Consider the following 19,181-nt stretch of genomic DNA (forward strand, 5'->3'; position numbering starts at 1 on the left):
CAATCTGGTGGAGGCCCGGGGCTGTGGTCAGGCATGCTGGCCCTTCTCCCTGCTCTCTGGTTTTCAGTGTCTGCAGGGCAGTGATGAGAGAATCCATAGCACTCGGAAGACTGGGCGGGGGCAGGAAGGGGGCCTCTGAACAACCCTGGTGGGTGGCAAAAGTGTTAAAATGTCATACAAAGCCAAGGACCATAGACCGTCATGCCACAGTATAAACCTCAAAAAAGCAGAAGAGACCTGGCCCCTGGACACAGGCAGCCTGGCTCTGGCGTGTCCTGCAGCCCGGGCCCAGCATAAAGCTGGTAACACTGGAGGAGGACGGCAGGCAGGGAAGACGCATCCCGGGTGACCTGTGGTCAGGAGCACTCGGAGAGCTTACGTGTCCCAGTGGGTGGCTCCCAGCACCAGCGGCCCTGAGCTCTCTCCTCTTATCTGGGAACGTGGCCTCGTGACCGTTGACCATCTGGCTGTGAGCTGCAGATTCCATTAATCTCATTGAGATTAGGGAGCCAGTGGCTCCTTTGATTAGGTGCAGACTGGTCTGAAATCAGCACTCAGCCTGGTGGCCTCTGATGACCCGAGATACGGGCAGAGCCGCGTGCAGCTCCATCTGGATGAAAGGTCACCTGGGTGGGCAAGGATGGCAGAGACCTTTGGCCTCAGCCTGTATGGATTGTCCTCCTCCTTCCCAGAAAGTCTGCGCTCGCTCAGCCCCACGCCCCCCACCTGTGAGCCGTGGGTGGGAGGGGATTCCGACCACAGCCCTCCTCAAAATCGTTCCGGCAGGAAACTACTTAGCAGGAAGGCCTGGGGCTGCGGGCGGGCTGGCCTGTTTCTCTCCCTTGACAGCTGGTTTCTGATTCAAGGCAGCTCTTTGGAGACCTGCTTTCTTAAGCCCTGATGTCCCTGGACCCTGGGCACTCCAGGAGGCTTGGCGATGCACGTATCCTGAGGGCCGAGGAGATCTGTGTGTATCGAGTTGGTGACCAGCTCTTGTCCCCACAGAGAGCCGTGCGAAGTTCCCGTTCAATGTGTGGACGCCATGCGACAGAACCAAGCGGGAGAAACGCCTCGGTTCAAATCCACCTGAACGATGGAAACTGGTCAAACCTAAGTTACATCATGTCAGAAACATGTGTCCGAAATGAAGGCAAAATAGCAGGTGTGGCGGTGCACCCCTGCCATCCAGCAACGAGGGAGGCTGAGGCAGGAGGATCGCAAATTTGAGGCCAGCCTCAGCAACTTAGCGAGGCCCTAAGCAACTTAGTGAGACCCTGTTTCTAAATGAAAAATAAAAAGGGCTGGGGAGGTGGCTCCGTGGCTAAGCATCCTGGGGTTCAATTCCCAGTCCACAAAAAAGAAGAAAGAAAGAAAGGGGGGGAGGGAGGGAGGGAAAACACAGACTGTTGGAGAGGAGCCAAAGGCCTGACCGGCAGGCCCAGCGCTGAGCACAGGCCCCATGATGGAGGGAGCGGAGCGGGAGGCCCCGTGGGCCACAGGGAGGGCGCAGCCGAAGGGCCCTGATCAGGCTGCCTTCCTCTTCCGGCCTCGTCAAAGGCAATGGACGCTTCCAACACTGATGACCACGTCCTGAGGAGATCACGCACGCGGAGCGGTAGGACTGCCAGGAAGGGGCGCCGCGGTCTGCGGAGGGGCCTCCCGCACGTGGACAGCGCCCACAGGAGGCACCCGGAGGGTGGAGGTGCACTTCGAACCCCCAGCAGCCCCAGAGGGCCCAGGCCCCACCACCAGCAGGCGGCGTGGAGATGGCGCAGACGCGTAAGCACCCTGATCCAGGAGAAGAGGGCATGGAGGCCGAGGGACGCACAGGGCGCCGGTTCCAGCCCGACAGTGCCCGCAAACACCTCAGCCCCGGGTCTGTGGTTCTGCCGGTTTCCAGATGCAACACCAAAACACCGAAAAATAAAAATGACCGAATTGCTTGATGAAAATGAACACAGTGGTGCTTCAGAAGACTCCACTGAGGAAACGGAAAGGCAGCCCCAAAAGGAGGGAGGCCGCCTGCTACTCGTGCCTGATGAGGAGCTGTGCGCAACGCACAAAGCCCGAGGACCCACTCGGCGGGGGCGAGGCGCCCAGCCCAGTTTAACATGAGGAAAAGGCCTGAACAACCGTCCTCGAGGACATACCGATGTCCAGCACGCTCACCAGGAGATGCTGACGTCACTGGTCATCAGGGAAAGCGCAGCAAGAGGCCACGTCACATCCCCCGGGGGCCCTGACTGAAATGGGAAGGAACCAAAGTAAGGCTTCTGCTCTGACCTGACTCCATCGTGGGCTTGCTTAACGTGTGTGTTCATTTCCGCCTCCTGAAGCTGTGTCTACCCTGACAGTACAGTGGGACATCCCTCGTCCCTGATGGTGGCCCCGATGTATGAAAAAATGACTCTAAAATGTGTAATCAGAACAACTCTCTCAGGTAGTTGAAATATCTGTTTCGACAGGGTCTTTCTGACCTACGTGTGCCTCCGTCGTTCTTGTGGTTTTGTGGGTTTTGCCTGATAAGCTCTGTGCTTCCAGAGCCCGGGTGTGGGGGTTCTCTGAGGCGCTGGCCTGCTCCCGGCGCTGGCCTCGCTTGCTCGTTCGGCAAAGGACCTTCTTCCCTTTCAGTTTGGCCTCAGATGCGTGGTGGTCTCTAACCCTAGCGCTCTCCGTGACACTAACAAACTAGAAGGGACAGGGCAGGCATGGGCCCAGAAGTGGCCAGCAGACTCCTCTGGCTCTGCTGGCGGAGGAAAAAGAGATTCCTTGGCTCGGAAGGTGATCAGGGGTCGTGATAGGAAGTGACCAGGAAGGTCTGCGGCAATGTGAGGTTGTGGGGCCAGTCTTGGGCAGGGCCGTGGACCTGGGTGAGCTACCAGCTCCAGCACTCAGGAGCTGCTCCTTTGGGCCTGGTCTTCGGCCTCCAGGAGAGCAGCAGTGGGCCCTGGTCTCTAGGACACACTTAGCCCAGCGTTCACCTCTGAGGTACCAGGCTCTGGAAGCTGGAGTGAGCGGCCTGCTCCCTGGCCTCCCTGTTCCTACCCCTCAACAACCCCTTCACATGAGGCGAGGAGGTGTCCCTAGCCCAGGGACCCCAGTCTGTCCTGCAGGAAGGTTCACATGTGGTTGATCTCCTTCGACCCTCCCAGCAACCTCCAGGGACAGCTGGAGTTGGCTCTCGAGGGTTGTAGCTCTGCAGACTTCTCCAGCACAGTGACTGGTGAATGCCCGGGACATTAACTAGGGTGACAAGGGATGAGCAAATTCCTGGTCCCCTGCTAATGGTTTAATAAAGATGTGTTCATGAGCAAATAAATAAATTTCCATAAAATTCTCTGAATAGAAGAATCGTGGTCAGAGAGACCACTGCAGACCCAGAATTGAGTAGCCAGGACTCCGTGGCATAAAAATTCGACTACAAATCCTTCACTGTCTTCGGTTACCACGATGCCAATTTCTGGGCCGGTTGAGATCGGGAGTGGACTGGGAGCAGGGAGCAGGACGCTCTCCGAGAGCCCCCACATGGATGCTGGAGCCCGCAGCTGGATTCAGGTGCCCTGACCACGGTCTGGCAGGGCCGGGCTGAGTGGCCGGGCGCATCCCGAGCCCGGGCGCGGATGCCAGTGGATGGAGGAGAGGCGGAGGCCTGCACCTCTCCGCCAGGACACAGGGGCTCCTGAGGCTGGAGAGGTGGAAGGAAGCCCCCTGGAGAGCTGGGAGCTGGCGCGGCCCGCCCACAGCCAGCTCCTCCGCAGAGCCCGCCCAGGCGGGTCCAGACTGGCGTCACTGTGAAGGCCTGCATCTTGTCCTGGTTGGCTTGTTCTCATTTCCCTGGTAAAGTGGATTCGGGCTTCTTTGTATGACCACCTGACACTCGTTCCGTGGTCCCGATGTGATGGGTGGGGAAAGGAAGGGGCGGTGTGTGCAGGCAGCGCTGCTGCTGGTGTTCGAGGCTGAGAAGCACCGGCTGCCTTGGAGGCTCAGTGCTGGGCTCAACAGGGGTCTGGCACTCAGCCCTGCCCCGAGAGAACAGCCCAGCGAGACTCGGTGGTGAGAGGTGCCCGAGGGGACTGGGTGGCCCTGGGCCTGAGCTCGAAGGAGCCTGCTCCTCCCCAGGCCCCTCCTCGGCTCCGGTGGGCCAGAGGGGGCTGCTCAGGGCTTCTGAGGCATTAGCAGAGCCCCCTCTCTCCATCCATCCACTAAGTTCTTACCTATGCCAACCTCCAGGCCACCAGAGGGAGACTGGGGAGCGAGGACACCATAGCAGGGCACGGCCATGGGGGTCCATGTGCCATGGAAAAGCCGAGGCAGGTTTTAAGCCAAAAAGGGATAAAATCACTCAAGCTGGATGCCGAGGTATTGGTCCTGGAGGGCCGCCGGGAGCTGGCTCTCCAAGCGCTGCTGCTGGACAGGAGTTCCGTCCAGAGCATCGTGTCTGAATGGTCGTGAAGAGAGTTGAAGATGGACCTTGCTCCACAAATCAAGTCATTCGATGGATGTAGAGCGAGAAGAGGTCTCTGGGCCTTTAAAAAGTCCTGGAGAAAGTCCAGTCTTCCCTGCACAGCCCCGGCCCCGATCTGCTGAGATTTCTTCTTGGCAACCTCAGCCCTCGCCTTGGGAACCCGCGATGTGCCTGGCGGTGATTTCTCTGGCTCTCTGGTCTCACAGCCAAACTCGCTAGTGATGCACTAAAGGAGGAATCTCCAAATCCTAGTATGTCGCCTCCACTAGACACAGACTTCCTTGACTTAGGAGGAGATGGGCAGGACGCCGACCTGGGGGAGGGCAGGTTCCAGAGTGCGCTCTAAGGGCCTGCCCTGCTGGTGTCCTGGAGGCGTGGCTCAGGTGGGACCCTTGCCTCGAGGCGCCTAGGAGGCTCAGCTGGGGATGGGGGTGGCGGATGGGAACGGAGCACGGCCCTGCCCAACTGGGGGCTGCGGAGCCCTCGGTATGAGCTACGCAGAACAAAGCTCCTCATCGTAGTCCAGTCCTCAGGACCTGGAGTCTCGTGGGGACAAAGGGGGCTGCGGGAGAAGCAGCTGAGGGTGGTCTCAGACTCCCGCTCTTCCCATGGGGCCGGGCGTCTTTGTGGGTTCAGGTTTGGATCCCTCTTATCTCTGCTACTCCGGGTCTTGCTCAAGACACTGGTCCTTCCTTTGCTCCGACTTTGGAAAACAAGTCCCATCAGAGCTCTTGTCACAGGACAGCTGAAGAGGCTGACACCTCCATCCCCCCAGCAATCGGGATTCATTTAGTCAGATCGTATTTAGTTGGAATATAACTGGACTGTCAGAAGCTCTGGGGGAGGAGGAGAGGGGCCAGAGCCGTAAGGTGGCTCTCCACACCCCACATGCCTGCTCCTAGCAGCCGCTGGGCTCTCCACCCCACCACGGTCCCGGGACACGCGCTTGGTAAGCTTTTGCACGTCACATGGAGCCAAGAGTCCCCAGGCGAGAGCTGTAGGGTCATCATGTCAGGACATTGCCACAGACTCCAGCCCGTTACCCACGCAGCTCCACGCTCTTCTCCTGTCTCATCTGCACAAAGCGTTTTCCCCATAAGAAATCAAAGGTCCTGCCAGGAGGCACTTGTAGGGGAAGTGGGTGGCATCCGTCTTATTCGTATGCATTTACTCAGCCACTCGGTAAGTGGCTGAAACCTTCAGTTTCCTGAAACCTGTCTCAGCAACTCCACGCTCCTGAGATGCAGAAAAAGCACCGTCTGCCCTCCCCAAACCCACAATTAATAAGCAAAAGGAGACAGAAGCGTCTTTCCAAAACCCAGGCGTCCGATTTCATCACTGGACCCTCCACTTAATGAATGTCATTTCCTAAACATTGAACTCTTCCAATCATACGTCAGGAAGCAGAAAGTAAGGAAGAGAAATTTGTTTACCTTTTGTGATTCGCAAGAAATTTAATTTCTCGCCAAATTGTCCCAATATTTAAAAGTTTAACCGCCAAGTTCAAGTTCAGAAGCCAGGACTCCCATCAGAAGGGCCCTGCGGCCACCTGGATGATGACCCAGATGCTGGGTCTGCCCTTGAGTTTTAAAGATGCCAGGGACACAGACAAGGTGCCAGCAGTGAACCAGAGGCAAAGGGCGTGCGGGCAGCAGGCGGCCTGCGGCGCTCCAGGATGGTCCTCCTCGCGGCATGGAGCCTGTTTCTCCGCCAGGGACACGGAAGTCTGGCGGGGACACGAAGGAGTCCTTGTGCCCTACAACCAGCTCCTTGTCTCCAGAGGGAAAATAAGGCAGACGCAGAGGGAGATGGGAGGGAGCGGGTCTGAACACTGGGTCTGCACGGGGGTCTCACGAGGAGGACGCGCCCCCTCAGGAGAGCGGGCAGAGGGAGGGCCAGGACGCCGTTTGTTCCTGTGGCCCCCTGGGGACGGCACGAGCCCCCGGTGACCACGCATCTCCAAGCCCTCCATCCCCGTGCCCGCCTAGCGGGCTCCCCGAATGCTCTCTGCTGCCACGGCAGAGCCTCGGTCCCCCCTGCCTCCTGCCCCCGGGTTCAGGGCCTCACATCACTTGCCAGGACCTCTGGAGAGCTCCTGATCCATTTCCCTGCCTCCAAGCCTCCCTCCATCACGTCTCCCTGCTCCCTCGAGAGTAGGCTTCCAAGATCACAGACCTGATCACGTCACTGTCTGCCTAGGAGTGTGCCCTGACTTTCCCTCGCTTAGAAAGCACGTCCAGAAGTTCGTCACCGGGGTCTTGGCTTCACTACTTCCTCTGTGGCCCTTGTGCCCCTCAGTCCCTCAGCATCTCTTCCTGTTCGGTGCATCGAGTTCTGGTCGTGGTGGTACCACCTTCTGAACCAGAGCTAAAGGCACCAGTGCCTCCGGTTGAGTGGAAGCAGGTGGGACCCTGGACTCAGATCCTTCCTCCCCGTCCTCTTCCAGCTCCTCCCACACCTTGGAAACCAGTCCCAAGGAGAAATCACTCCCTGGAAATGCCAGGTTATTGCCAGTTTTCCACACCAGACTCTGACTGCTATCTTCTATCCTGGGTTGTGGGCTCTTCTCCACACCAGACTCTGACCGCTATGCTCCATCCTGGGTTGTGGGCTCTTCTCCACACCAGACTCTGACCGCTATGCTCCGTCCTGGGTTGTGGGCTCTTCTCCACACCAGACTCTGACCACTATGCTCCATCCTGGGTTGTGGGCTCTTCTCCACACCAGACTCTGACTGCTATCTTCTGTCCTGGGTTGTGGGCTCTTCTCCACACCAGACTCTGACCGCTATGCTCCGTCCTGGGTTGTGGGCTCTTCTCCACACCAGACTCTGACCACTATGCTCCATCCTGGGTTGTGGGCTCTTCTCCACACCAGACTCTGACCGCTATGCTCCGTCCTGGGTTGTGGGCTCTTCTCCACACCAGACTCTGACCGCTAAGCTTCCGTCCTGGGTTGTGGGCTCTTCTCCACACCAGACTCTGACCGCTATGCTCCATCCTGGGTTGTGGGCTCTTCTCCACACCAGACTCTGACCGCTATGCTCCGTCCTGGGTTGTGGGCTCTTCTCCACACCAGACTCTGACCACTATGCTCCGTCCTGGGTTGTGGGCTCTTCTCCACACCAGACTCTGACCGCTATGCTCCGTCCTGGGTTGTGGGCTCTTCTCCACACCAGACTCTGACCGCTATGCTCCGTCCTGGGTTGTGGGCTCTTCTCCACACCAGACTCTGACCGCTAAGCTTCCGTCCTGGGTTGTGGGCTCCTCTCCACACCAGACTCTGACCGCTATGCTCCGTCCTGGGTTGTGGGCTCCTCTCCACACCAGACTCTGACCGCTATGCTCCGTCCTGGGTTGTGGGCTCTTCTCCACACCAGACTCTGACCGCTATGCTCCGTCCTGGGTTGTGGGCTCTTCTCCACACCAGACTCTGACCGCTAAGCTTCCGTCCTGGGTTGTGGGCTCTTCTCCACACCAGACTCTGACCGCTATGCTCCGTCCTGGGTTGTGGGCTCCTCTCCACACCAGACTCTGACCGCTATGCTCCGTCCTGGGTTGTGGGCTCCTCTCCACACCAGACTCTGACCGCTATGCTCCGTCCTGGGTTGTGGGCTCTTCTCCACACCAGACTCTGACCGCTATGCTCCGTCCTGGGTGTGGGCTCTTTTTCTCTAAGATACTCCCTGAAGGAATAAAAGAAAGCCTTGAGCTTCTCCTAAACAATCATAACCTTAAGGTCATAGGTTGGTCTATATTTTCTAGAACACATTAGACAAAATGCATAATCATTCACGTTAGCAACGTCCATCTGCGTGCCCTCTGAAGATCACAGCTCGGTTGTGGGGGGCGGTGGCCCCTCTGTTGGCCTCTTCTCCCTGCCTTGTGAGGCCTTCCCAGCCCCAGGGCCCTGCCTAGCCTCTCCGTCCTCCTCTGCCTCCACTCTGCATCATGGGCCTTTTTGCAGAGGGATGGCTTCATGCTCTCTTCTGTTCTCAGGGCAGGATCTCAGCCCTTTCACTGACCAGAATGGTCCTTCCTGCTCTCATTTATTATCTATTCATTTCTGTCCATTCCTCTGTTTTCTGCTGGTGACTGAGCCCAGGTGCTCTCTCTGGCTGCACTCCACCCCAGCCCTTTGCATGTTGTATTTTGAGACAGGAATAGCTGAACTGCTGAGGCTGACCTTGAACCGCCACCTCCTGCTTCAGCCTCCCGGGCAGCTGGTGTTACAGGTGTGCCCCACCACGCCTGGCCCCTACCCTAGTTCAGTCACGTCTGCATTTCCAAGGTTTCTTCGAACTTCATTCTACCCACAAGGCAGCTCTAAGTCCCTCAGGTCCCCTGCTAGGGAGAGAGTTCCTTTGTAGATTTAAAGTGAATCCCAGCACAAATTTCACACTGTAGGTCAGAGTGTGTTCATTGAGTAGAATCGGGCAGCTTATCTCCCTGCTCTGAATAATACAGACCTTATAAACTGTTTTGATGGGGCTGGGCTGGGGCTCAGTGGTAGAGCGCTTGCCTTGCACATGTGAAGCACTGGGTTCAATCCCAGCACCATGTAAAAATAGACAAAAATAATTTTTTAAGAAATCGTTTTGAGAGGTCAATGAGAGAGAAAGCACTCAATTTCCTGAGGCTATTACATTACACTATTAATGTAATAGAATTAATGGACTAGAAATTGCTACTGGGTGGTTTTCTAGGACTGCAGAGAGGGCAGAGGCCCCAGGAGGGCTTCCTGGGAGGGACGTGGCTCTGAGCCTTGCAGGGTGCCATGGCCCCAAGGCAGGGGGATCTTGGGCCACTGCGGGGGTGGCCAGTTGGTGAAGGTCTGCTTTGAAGTGTCCTGCTAACTTGGAAGCCAACTAGGCTAGCTTATGACCCCACGGGGACAAAGGACACAGGAAAATAAACAGCACCAGCTTTCACAGTCAAAATAGGGCCTGAGGTGCCCAGTGCGGACGAGTGTGCAGCCCTGCTGGACTCGGTCAGCTGGCACCTCGCCCCACCACCTGCACAGCCTTGCACATCCCGCCACATGACGAGCTCGCTGGGACCCCAGAGCAGGTCACAGGAAGGTTCCACTCTAACCAAGACTTTCCTGAAAGTCACTGCGTCAGGGAAGTAGCCCGTGGAGCGCTCACTCTGGCGGTTCTGTGCGCGACCCTTTCCCCGGGCAGACCGCGGCCTGGCACGTCTTTACCCTTGAGTCCTCTGTTCTCCAAGCAGGCAGGTCTCTGAAACATGCTGAGCCAGTCCCGTCCCAGGCGGGTGCAGTTGTGGCAGGAAACCCACCAGAACTGTAGGGACAAAACAGACAGACACCAAGGGACGCTTTACAATGTCTGCAACATGTTTTTATTAATGCTCGCACATCCAGGAATCCTTCAAAAGGGTTCAGAACAGCCCGTGGAAGCCCAAGTCTCCAGGATGGAGAGGTGAGTGGTCGAGCCTTTCCCGCACGGCAGCGGCTGCAGGCGGAGTGTGGGGCACAGACGGCCAAAGTCACAGGGAAAAACAACACGCGAAGCCCCAGGCGCCGGGGACAGAGCAGGCAGCAGCCAGTGCAGACTGGGCAGACCCAGAATTAGGCCCAGATGACCAGGAGCTTGAGTCCCCACCTGCGGGATCTGAGAAAGGCCTCTAGCCTGCAGAAGACCCAGCTGCACCAGCAGCAAGCCGGGACTGGCCCAGGGAGATGGGAAGAAAGCTTGTCCCCAAGCCAGGGCATGGACTTAAAAATGGTTTCCGGGCCAGGGATGTCCCTAGGACCTCCGGGAGACAGATGTGAGGTGCTCTGCTCCCTTGTGATATGAGCTCTGTGTTCTCGAAGGACTTGACAAGACAAAGAAAGCTATGACCGTCTAACCACAAGGAAGTGGAGGCCAGGAGACTCCAGACCACGCAGCCTGGGCCCACCTCCTTCTGCTCTGCAGCCCTGGGCCCTGGGGCACAGTCTGCATCCAAAACACCCAGAACATGGGCAAGCTGGCATGGCGGGTGGGCACCCAGGGTCAGATACACCTGCCTGTTCTGAAATGAATGCAGGTCACCTGCTGGCCAGCGCCAGCCCCCCTTCCCATCTGAGTAGGTGGCGTGAGGCGAGGGGAAGCCAAGCAGAACCAGAGGGGGCTGTGCCCAGTCTGGGTGGACAGCCTCCAGGGCTGCGCCCTTGGAGTTGGAATCGCTTTTTTCTGAAAGCCGCTTGAACTTTGCCATTCGATTTAGCTTATCTCTCCTTGTGTTTGCTCAGCCAGTGGGTGGAAGACGTCATCACCCTCTCCTCATTTTATGGAAAACCACTCGCAAGGGCCAATTTTTGAAATGACTGCTAGTGCCTGTGACCTTGAGTCTCGCGCGCACACACACACACACACACACACACACACACACACGAAGTTCCTCTCCAAGAGGAATTCTCGGCCACTTCCTGAGATAATGGGTTTTTTTACTTCCTCACGTAGAGAAAAATGAAAGGTCAGTGTCCCACTTGGAGATGAGTACAAACGGGTCCCCTCAGGACAATGAGTCATGTTAGAAGACACACCATCGAGGCAAAGCAGGTGAGGGGGCCACTTACATGCCCATCGTCCCTGGAGGCCCTCTGTGCCTTCCATCCTTGTGCCCCGGCGGCCGTGGTGCCTGTGGATGGCCAGAGTTCTCAGCAGGCAGCGTGCACAGGATGCCCCAACTTGACCTGCGTCCCCAACACTGTCAGCAGATGACAGGGTGCGTGCCAACACCACCTGGCCGGGATGCCGGAGGAGGGCCTGGCACTGGGCACGGGGGTGCAAGGAAGGATTTCCAAAGTGCCTTGCTGGTAAATCCTGGAGAGGCAAGAGGCTGGGGTGGGTGGAGGATGACAAGCACAGGGCGGCCGTGGGCGGGTGTGGCTGTGTCCCCCACCCCGAGCTCCCTGGGCTCCTCCTAGGGCATCAGGTCCCATGAGCTCTTATCCATGCACACTTCCCTGCCTGACCAGACCTCGACAGCCCACCACCCAGCCAGCTGCTGGTGCAAGCAGGGCCCTGTGCCTGGGCCACAAGCATTTAGTGCTGCTAGGAGGGACAGGTGGGGTCCCCCGGGACGGAGGAGCTCAGCAGGTGCATCTGGACCCTCAAGCCTTCTGCTCAGCACAGGCCAGAGCGGCCAAGCCCGGACGGCAGAGGAAGGAGAAAGAGCACGCCGGGTGGAAAGCTCTCAGCTTGCCCGCCCCATCCACACCTATCCCCCTGGACTCTCAGCCAAGCTGCACCCCATTCAAACACACACGCAGTCAGGAAAGACCACCCCCAGGCTCCTGGCTGGCAAGACTAGAGGCCGCTGACCACTCCTCCTGCCTCAGCCAGGAGAGCACGGCCTCAGGGGCTTTTGATGATTCTTATTTGCTGATCCGTCTCTGATGAGGTCCTACTACGTGCCAAGTATTGGCAAAACCAAAGCAAAAGCACATGGACAGAACGCAGGGGACCTCAAGCGGCAGGGGCCGGAACGCAGGTGCTCGCAGAGCTGCAGTCCGGAGGGCAGAGAGGCACGCCGCCCCACGAGAGCACCTGCCCGGGACCGTGGCCCACAGAGGAGGAGGGCAGGGGTGGAAGGTGGGCCAGGGCTGGGCATCCCAAGACGGCCGCCCTGCTGGAAGTTCACCAATGGCCATCACTGTCCAAGTGAAAGTTAGAGCTCATGTCAGTGAAGTTCAAGTGCTGCCTGGCTGGTTGTCCTGGCCGGGACACGGGGACACCAGTGCCCTCGAATGTCAGGGCTGGTGGCCGCTGAGTGACTGGCACCCTGGAGTCCTGAAGCAGACCAGTGCTCCACTCAGGCTGCACTTTGGGGTGGCCTGTTTAGCCAAGAGGGGGACGAAGATGAGATGCTGCTAATGAGGAGGCTGGTACCCAAGTCCAGGCAGAGGAGGGAGCGGGGCCGGATGATCACCCAGCAGGATGTGGAGCCTGCGCTCACGACCGCAAGAGCGTCCTCAGTTCTCCACAGGGGCAGCAGCAAGCTCCCCACTCTCCCGTCCCCTGTGGGCACGGATGGAGAGTCAGCAGATCCTACCTTCTGCCTGCCCTGGCCTTGTTCCTGCCAAAGAAATGCAGACCAGGTCGCACACCCAGGTTGAAGTGCCTACCCCGCCCTGTGGTGAGGGCCGCTTTGGCACCTGACAAAGGAGACTGGGATGGTGGAGTTGCTGCAGCAGTAACAGTCCCGGACATCAAGTTTGTGTGGCGAGGTAACGGTGGGAACGATCCTAAGGGCATGTAAACGAGGTAAGGTCTGAGAGCAAGCATGCTCATCTGTGTGGCATACACGTGCAGCACACGTGCGAACACGCACACACGTGTATGAGTGCACACACACCCACATGTGTGCATGCATGTGCACACAGACATGCACACTTCATGGAAGGCCCCAGGGCCCTGCAGCTTTGTACCTGATTGGCATCCACTACTGTTTGCTGAGTTAGAGAAATCCTCTACGCTGCCCATCCTGGTCTTTATCATTGACCATTGCTCTTGGAAGTTAATGTTTGAACCTGGCCATAAAGAAATCAACGGCTACTGACCTGTGGCCGATATTGGAAAGGGAAGAAGCCCCCTATAAAACGCAGCAGTGGGCAGCCCGGTCAGCAGTGTCAGTGTGGAGCAGGAGCTTTGTCGCCACCATGAACTTCTCTGGCAAGTACCAGCTGCAGAGCCAGGAGAACTTCGAGCCGTTCATGAAGGCAATTGGTGAGTGCTGGACTGGCAGGGAGCCTGGCCCTGCCGGCGGGGGCTCCCGGGTCTGAGCTGGAGAGGGAGGAGAGGCTGAGGACACACTGAGCCAGGGAGCATTAGCTGGCTCTGGGGGCTCTTGCCACTTGTGCTGTGACTCACTGGATGAGGCCACTCGAGACCAGGGAAAAGAGAGCTGATGTGGACTGAAGCTTGTGTCCAGTGGAACTTCACTGTGAGCCTCTCCATCTGTCCTTCCATCCACCTATCCACCCATCCACCCATCCACCCATCCATCCACCTATCCACCCATCCACCCATCCACCCATCCATCCATCCATCCATCCATCCACCTATCCACCCATCCACCCATCCATCCCCATCCACCCGTCTATCCATCCATCCATCCACTCATCCACTCATCCCACCCATCCACCCTACCATCCACCCGTCCACCTGTCCATCCACCCACCCACCTGTCCACCTGTCCATCCACCCATCCACCTGTCCATCCACCCGTCCACCTGCCCGTGCACCCACCCATCCCTTCGTTCCTTCATTCCAACATCCAGGCCAACCACAATCGAGCTCTGTCCTGGACAGATAACCAAGGAGACAGATAACGATGAGCCCATTTCCAAGTCAGCTTAGCAAGAGAAGAAGGTAGGCAGGTGCGCCGGCCGTGCAGGGAGGGCTGCTTGTTGGACCATGCCAAGCCGGAATCCTCACAAACCGCGAAGCTGGGCACCGTGATCTCCCTGCTTATGACTGAGGGGACTGAGGCTGAGAAAGGCTAAGAAGCCGTGCGTGGCAGGGTGGCAGGGTGGGAAGTGTTTGGGCTGGGACTGGAGGCAGGGGCTGGTCCTCAGGAGCCTCCCAGGTCCAGGAGGGGTGAAGGGAGCTGGGCCTTGGAGGACAAGCCGGTGCCCCGGGGGGCTGGGGAGGGGCACAGGCTCCAGGAGAGGAGCCTGGACGGAGGGTCAGCGGGATGGGAGGGGGTGGCGGGCAGGGCAAGGAGGCCTCCAGAGAGGCCCAGAGCCCCACAGGCCTGCAGCAGTCGCACACCCATGTCCAAATGCCCACTCTGTGAAGGGCAGGTTTGCCTGGGCTGCTGCCCGTGTGCAGGGACCCAGCCTGGTTGTCCACAGCTGCCGGTCACTTCAGGGGTGACCCGCTTGGAGGATAAGCGCTCTGGTCCTCTGGGTGAGGAGGATGAATGGCTTACACGCCCAGAGCAGAGCCTGGCAGCAGGGGGACAGTGACAAGAGGCAGGGAGCCCAGAGGAGGGTTCCAGCAGGGGAGCGTCCCTCATGAATCAACAGGCAAGACCGGAGAGGCCAGGGGCCGGCCGCCCTCACCCCAGCGCCAGTCTCTCCCCAGCCTGGCAGCCCACCCTGCCATCCCTAAGCCTCCCGGTCCCCCAGGTCTGCCGGACGAGCTCATCCAGAAGGGGAAGGACCTGAAGGGGGTGTCGGAGGTGGTGCAGAACGGGAAGCACTTCAAGCTCACCATCACCACTGGGTCCAAGGTGATCCAGAACGAGTTCACCCTGGGCGAGGAGTGCGAGCTGGAGACCATGACAGGGGAGAAGATCAAGGTAGGACGGCCACACAGCTTCCTGGACAGCGGCCCGCACCCCCACTTCCTGGACAGCACCCCGCACCCCGCTTCCTGGACAGGGGCCTCTCCCCGCACCCCTGCTTCCTGGACATTGCCCCCCCCCGCAACCCCGCTCCTGCACTTCCTGGAGCCTGACCCAGTCTTCCTCCTGAGCTCAGGTTCCCACTGCTATGCACCCTGGGGGGCCGATTGGTGTTCCCTTGGAACCTCTCGGGGTGCGCTGGCCCCCAAACCCCGGCTCTTCCACGGGGAAGACCAGCACGAAGCAGAATTCTGAGTCTCAAGTTCTCCTGGGCCAACATTCCTGGCTCTCAAAGGCCTTGGAGAAGGGCCAGCACTGGGCAAGCAGGCGTCAGCCAAAGCCCTTAATAAGCCCAGAGCTGATGGTGTTGAGGAGAAGTTTCCAGAATCACAGGCTCAGGCAGGAATTCAGACCAAGCTTTCTGAGTGGTCACTGGGCCCCTGACCTCGGCTCCCTCATGGGCACAGTGGGAGGAGTCAGCTGCCTGACTGGGGTGGGCAGGCAGCCACACCTGCCCTGGGCAGCGGCCCTGGGCCACGGAGCTGGGGTGAGGGCCGTGTGGGTGCTGTGGTGCAGGCGCTGTGGGTGCCCACCTACAGCCTCTGGGGCTCCCCGAGGACCACGTGCACCCAGTGCAGCCGAAGCCACTGAGCCCCTCTGCCCCAGTGACTGGAGCTGCAGTCACGCTCAGTCTCTTCTGCTCCTGGCCTCCCTCCGTGTCTGCTCTTGGATCTGGTGTTTCCAGGAGGGGACTCTGTAGATCTGCAGGCCTCCTGAGCCTCCCACCGGCCTTTCCATCATGATGATTTGGAGGCCAATTCTAACCCTGGCCAGAGTCTCCTGCTCCTGGCCAGGTTTTAGAAGGGGCTCAGAAGGGGGCTGCAGTAGGAAAGAGGAATGTTCTGGAAGGACTGATACATGCCAAAGCAAACCACACACTCTCTCAGCTGGTCCGTGTTCGAATTTTGCCACTGCCTCCCCGACCACCTTGGAAAATGGGGATCTTACTTGATTTTATTTTTGCATTTGTGTTTAGGAACATTTAGGCCCCACGATCGTTTCTGGATCACATGTGGGTCAGAAGTTCCGACCCACAAAGTGCTGGCTTCCTCCTGAAGTGCATCTCACTTCTGCTTAAACCCGAACCGGGCTGGGGGCCCAGGGTCGGGCCTTTGGGTTGGGAAGCTGATCCTGTGCAGGGGAGCCAGGCTCCCGCCCAGACCCTCTGCACAGGCCCTCTTGTCTCCTGCAGACAGTGGTCAACATGGAAGGTAACAACAAACTGGTGACCACTCTCAAAAACATCAAGTCTGTGACCGAACTCAACGGTGACACCATCACCAACGTAAGTTGGCACTCGGGGCTGGCGGCAGTGCTGGGGGGAGAGGAGAGGCGAAGGGCCAGGAGTGCTCCAGTCCCCTCCACTGCCCGCGGCCACGCTCCAGGCCTGCTGTCGCCAACGTCACCTTCATCCCTGAGGACCAGCTGCACCGGGTGGTCCACACACAGTCTCAGCAGCTGCGTTTCTAGACAGGGAGACTGAGGCAGCGGTCAGCTGGGGATGGCAGGCACAGTTGTGGAACTGGCCTGCCCTCTGGGCCACAGGCCACTGCTGTCCACTCATGGCCTGGGGGCCACTCCCCCTGGCATGGCCCTGGATTTGCGCCCCGCATATCCTGCAGAGCCTTGTTCCAGCCCAGCCAGGTGGCTCCTCAGAATGGCTTCCAGTGCCAGAGTCCCAGGGAGGCGCCCTTCCTAACTCACCACGGGCACCGGGTGCTGGCGAGGACCTGCCTGGTGACACCACCCTGCTCCTTCCAAACACCCTGTCGGCCGCCACTCCCACAGCCTCCCTCGCTCCCTGCCCTCTCCTGTGGCCTCTCCCAGCTCCCCCACCAGGGAGGGAGGAGCTGGGGACAGAGGTGCAGGGGTGAGCAGCCACTGGCACAGCTGACCTCCTCTGTCCCTGCTGGGAGGTCGCTGGGAGCCTCCGCTCAGACCGGAGGACAGAAATGCACTCAATCTGCAATGTCCCCTCTGGGGCCCTCCATGGCTCCTGCAGCAAGCCTGCCAGTGGACACAGCATCCACACACTAGGGAGGCGGTGGCGAGTCAGGCTCCCCCACTGCCCTTTCTGTCTCATGACGCCTCAGTGGCTCAGGGCCACAACCCTGCCTTCTGGGGGGCACTGACCAATGAGCCACCGGGGCTGGTCTGCCCTGGGAGCCCTGGCACCTGACCAAGCCTTTGTCCATTTGGTGCTTACCAGAGCAGCAGGCCATAGCGCCCATGCGGCTGACGAGGGGCCCCCTCCAGCCGCCGGCTGTTGGCCAGCCTGTCCCCGGGGTGGGAGAGAACCACCTGTTGCCCCAGGTTCAGGGAGCGGCAGAGGCAGAGCCCGCCGGAGGCCGTTCTGCCCCGTCCAGAGCAAGGCCCTCAAGCAGGCCTGGCACAGCAGGGCAGGGGGCGGCAGGGCTGCGTCCCGCCAGCAGCCTTCCAGAAGCTCTGTCCGGCCTCAGCCTGGAGTCTCCTGTGGGGAGGCAGGATCAGGGACGCACAGTCAGGCTGACCTGTCCAGCGACATTCCGCCAGGGCTTCAGTCCATTCAGCAGCTGCCCCTCCCTGCTGCCAAGCTCAGGGACTCCTTTTGTCACCTCTGTGTCACTACCGAGCCAGCAGGGCAGAGGGCACACCCCTCCACGACCCAGCCTCGGGATCAGGGTATTCGCACGCTTCACCCACAGCTCTGGGCGGACAGGGGGCAGGAGCCTCTGGGCTCCAGCTCGTTGCTCCATGAGTCTGTGTACAGGGGTCCTCGGTGCTCAGAGCAGGTATTTGGGACATAATAGGTGCTCGATGAAACCTCACGAAATTGGATGGGATCAGGCTGGTTTGGGCGGTCTTGCTATAGCAGCCATTGATGTAGAAAAGAATTCAGTAAATGTCAGGACAAACCTCCACTCCAGGGAGGGAAGCAATGGAGACCTGGCATGGAGCTTTAGGACAAACGGGCAGTTTTCCTCCAGTCCACAGAAAGCAGCGGGGTCTTTGTCTCACGTGTTGGCATAGCCATGGCTCTGTGGGGACTTGGTTTTCGTTTTGCTTTGCTTTCTTACAATCCAGCATCGGGTGAAGAGTTCACGTTTTCTTTTTTGGCTTTCAGACCATGACTTTGGGAGACATTGTCTTCAAGAGAATCAGCAAGAGAATTTAGACGAGTCTGCATTTTGTATTCTTTTACTGTGTAAAATTAATGTAATAAAGTGAGGTTTGTTTTAAACATGATTTTCCTCTTGGTGATTTGGATGACTCCTGGCCACCTTGATCCACCCACGGCCATAATCCTCGCCGTCCGCCCCACCTGCTCGGGTCCAAAGGGCAGTCCTCACCCTGAGTTTAGACCTCAGCCTGCCCTCTCAGGTGTTCCTGAAGGAACACCAGGCGTGGCCGGGTCTGCGGGTGGCCCTGGCACACCCTTCCCCAGTCAGCCTCACCAGCAAGAGCTGGGGCAACAGGGTGCGCAGTGGGCTGGTCCTGAGGGTGGCCCCCCAGGGACAGGGGAGACGCAGGGACAGGCACGTCTCCACAGCTGAACAGCTTCTCCTCCTGTGGGAGAGCCGAGTGAGGGACTCAGTGAGGGGTGCCGGGCTGGACAGAGAGCTTGGTGGGAGCCCCCCCGTGCTATGGGCAGAGGCAGTGCAGAGAAGGAAGGAGCCCCCGGTCCTACTGTGTGCTGGACTGTTGGTTAGGCCCTTGCTGTAGGTTGGATGGCCCCCCCAGCTCCCACAATGAAGTCCTCAGCCCAGCATGGCAGAGCATGGCTTATTTGAAAACAGTCACTGCAGGCGTAAGTGGTTAAAATGAGATCCTACCGGAGCAGGGCGGGGCCTAAGTCCAGATGGCGAGCGTCCTCACGTGCGAGGGAAAATGTGGGCGCAGGCCGCCTGGGGACACAGTGTGGAGAGAGGCAGGTACACTACCCAGTCAAGAAGCTGCCCAGAGTGAGCAAGGCTGGACGGTCCTTCCCGCTGCTGCCGACAGGTGACTGCAGGCTTCAGGCTCTCCCGAATTATTAGCCGACGTCTACTGTCTGAGCCGCCCAGTCTGTGGCACAGTGGCGGCCCTGGCGAAGCCGCGTGTGAGAGCCCCACACTCCACCTGCCACTCCCGGGGTCCTTCGACACCCGGAATGTCCCCAGCCATGGTGAGGTGTGACAGAGACAGGCCCGCTGCACCGGCCACCCGCAAAATAAATCCCAAACTAAAGAGCCGAACAAGTAAATACGGAATGTCACAAGGAATACGACAGAGATAAAAAGCTTCCAATAGAGAAGGCTTCTGTGCATAAGGTGCAGAGG

At 58.9% G+C, this 19,181-nt stretch overlaps 1 protein-coding gene across 1 annotated transcript; it reads left to right on the forward strand.

Annotated features, from left to right (window-relative positions):
* The first annotated feature begins 13,021 nt into the window (after nt 1-13,021).
* Nucleotides 13,022-18,108, forward strand: FABP1 (fatty acid binding protein 1). Its single transcript, XM_079110802.1, has 4 exons — nt 13,022-13,199; nt 14,606-14,778; nt 16,076-16,168; nt 17,987-18,108. The coding sequence occupies exons 1-4, from the start codon at nt 13,133-13,135 to the stop codon at nt 18,035-18,037; spliced, it is 384 nt and encodes a 127-aa protein (XP_078966928.1). The 5' UTR covers nt 13,022-13,132; the 3' UTR covers nt 18,038-18,108.
* Nucleotides 18,109-19,181: the final 1,073 nt, after the last annotated feature.

The sequence above is a fragment of the Sciurus vulgaris genome (genome assembly GCF_902686455.1).
Source record: "Sciurus vulgaris genome assembly, chromosome: 14".
NCBI classification, from domain to species: Eukaryota; Metazoa; Chordata; class Mammalia; order Rodentia; family Sciuridae; genus Sciurus; species Sciurus vulgaris.

Coding starts and splice junctions, on each gene's coding strand:
- FABP1 (XM_079110802.1), top strand. CDS start 13,133: ATGAACTTCTCTGGCAAGTACCAGCTGCAGAGCCAGGAGAACTTCGAG. Junction 14,779..16,075: donor TGACAGGGGAGAAGATCAAG/GTAGGACGGCCA, acceptor TGTCTCCTGCAG/ACAGTGGTCAACATGGAAGG. Junction 16,169..17,986: donor ACGGTGACACCATCACCAAC/GTAAGTTGGCAC, acceptor TTTGGCTTTCAG/ACCATGACTTTGGGAGACAT.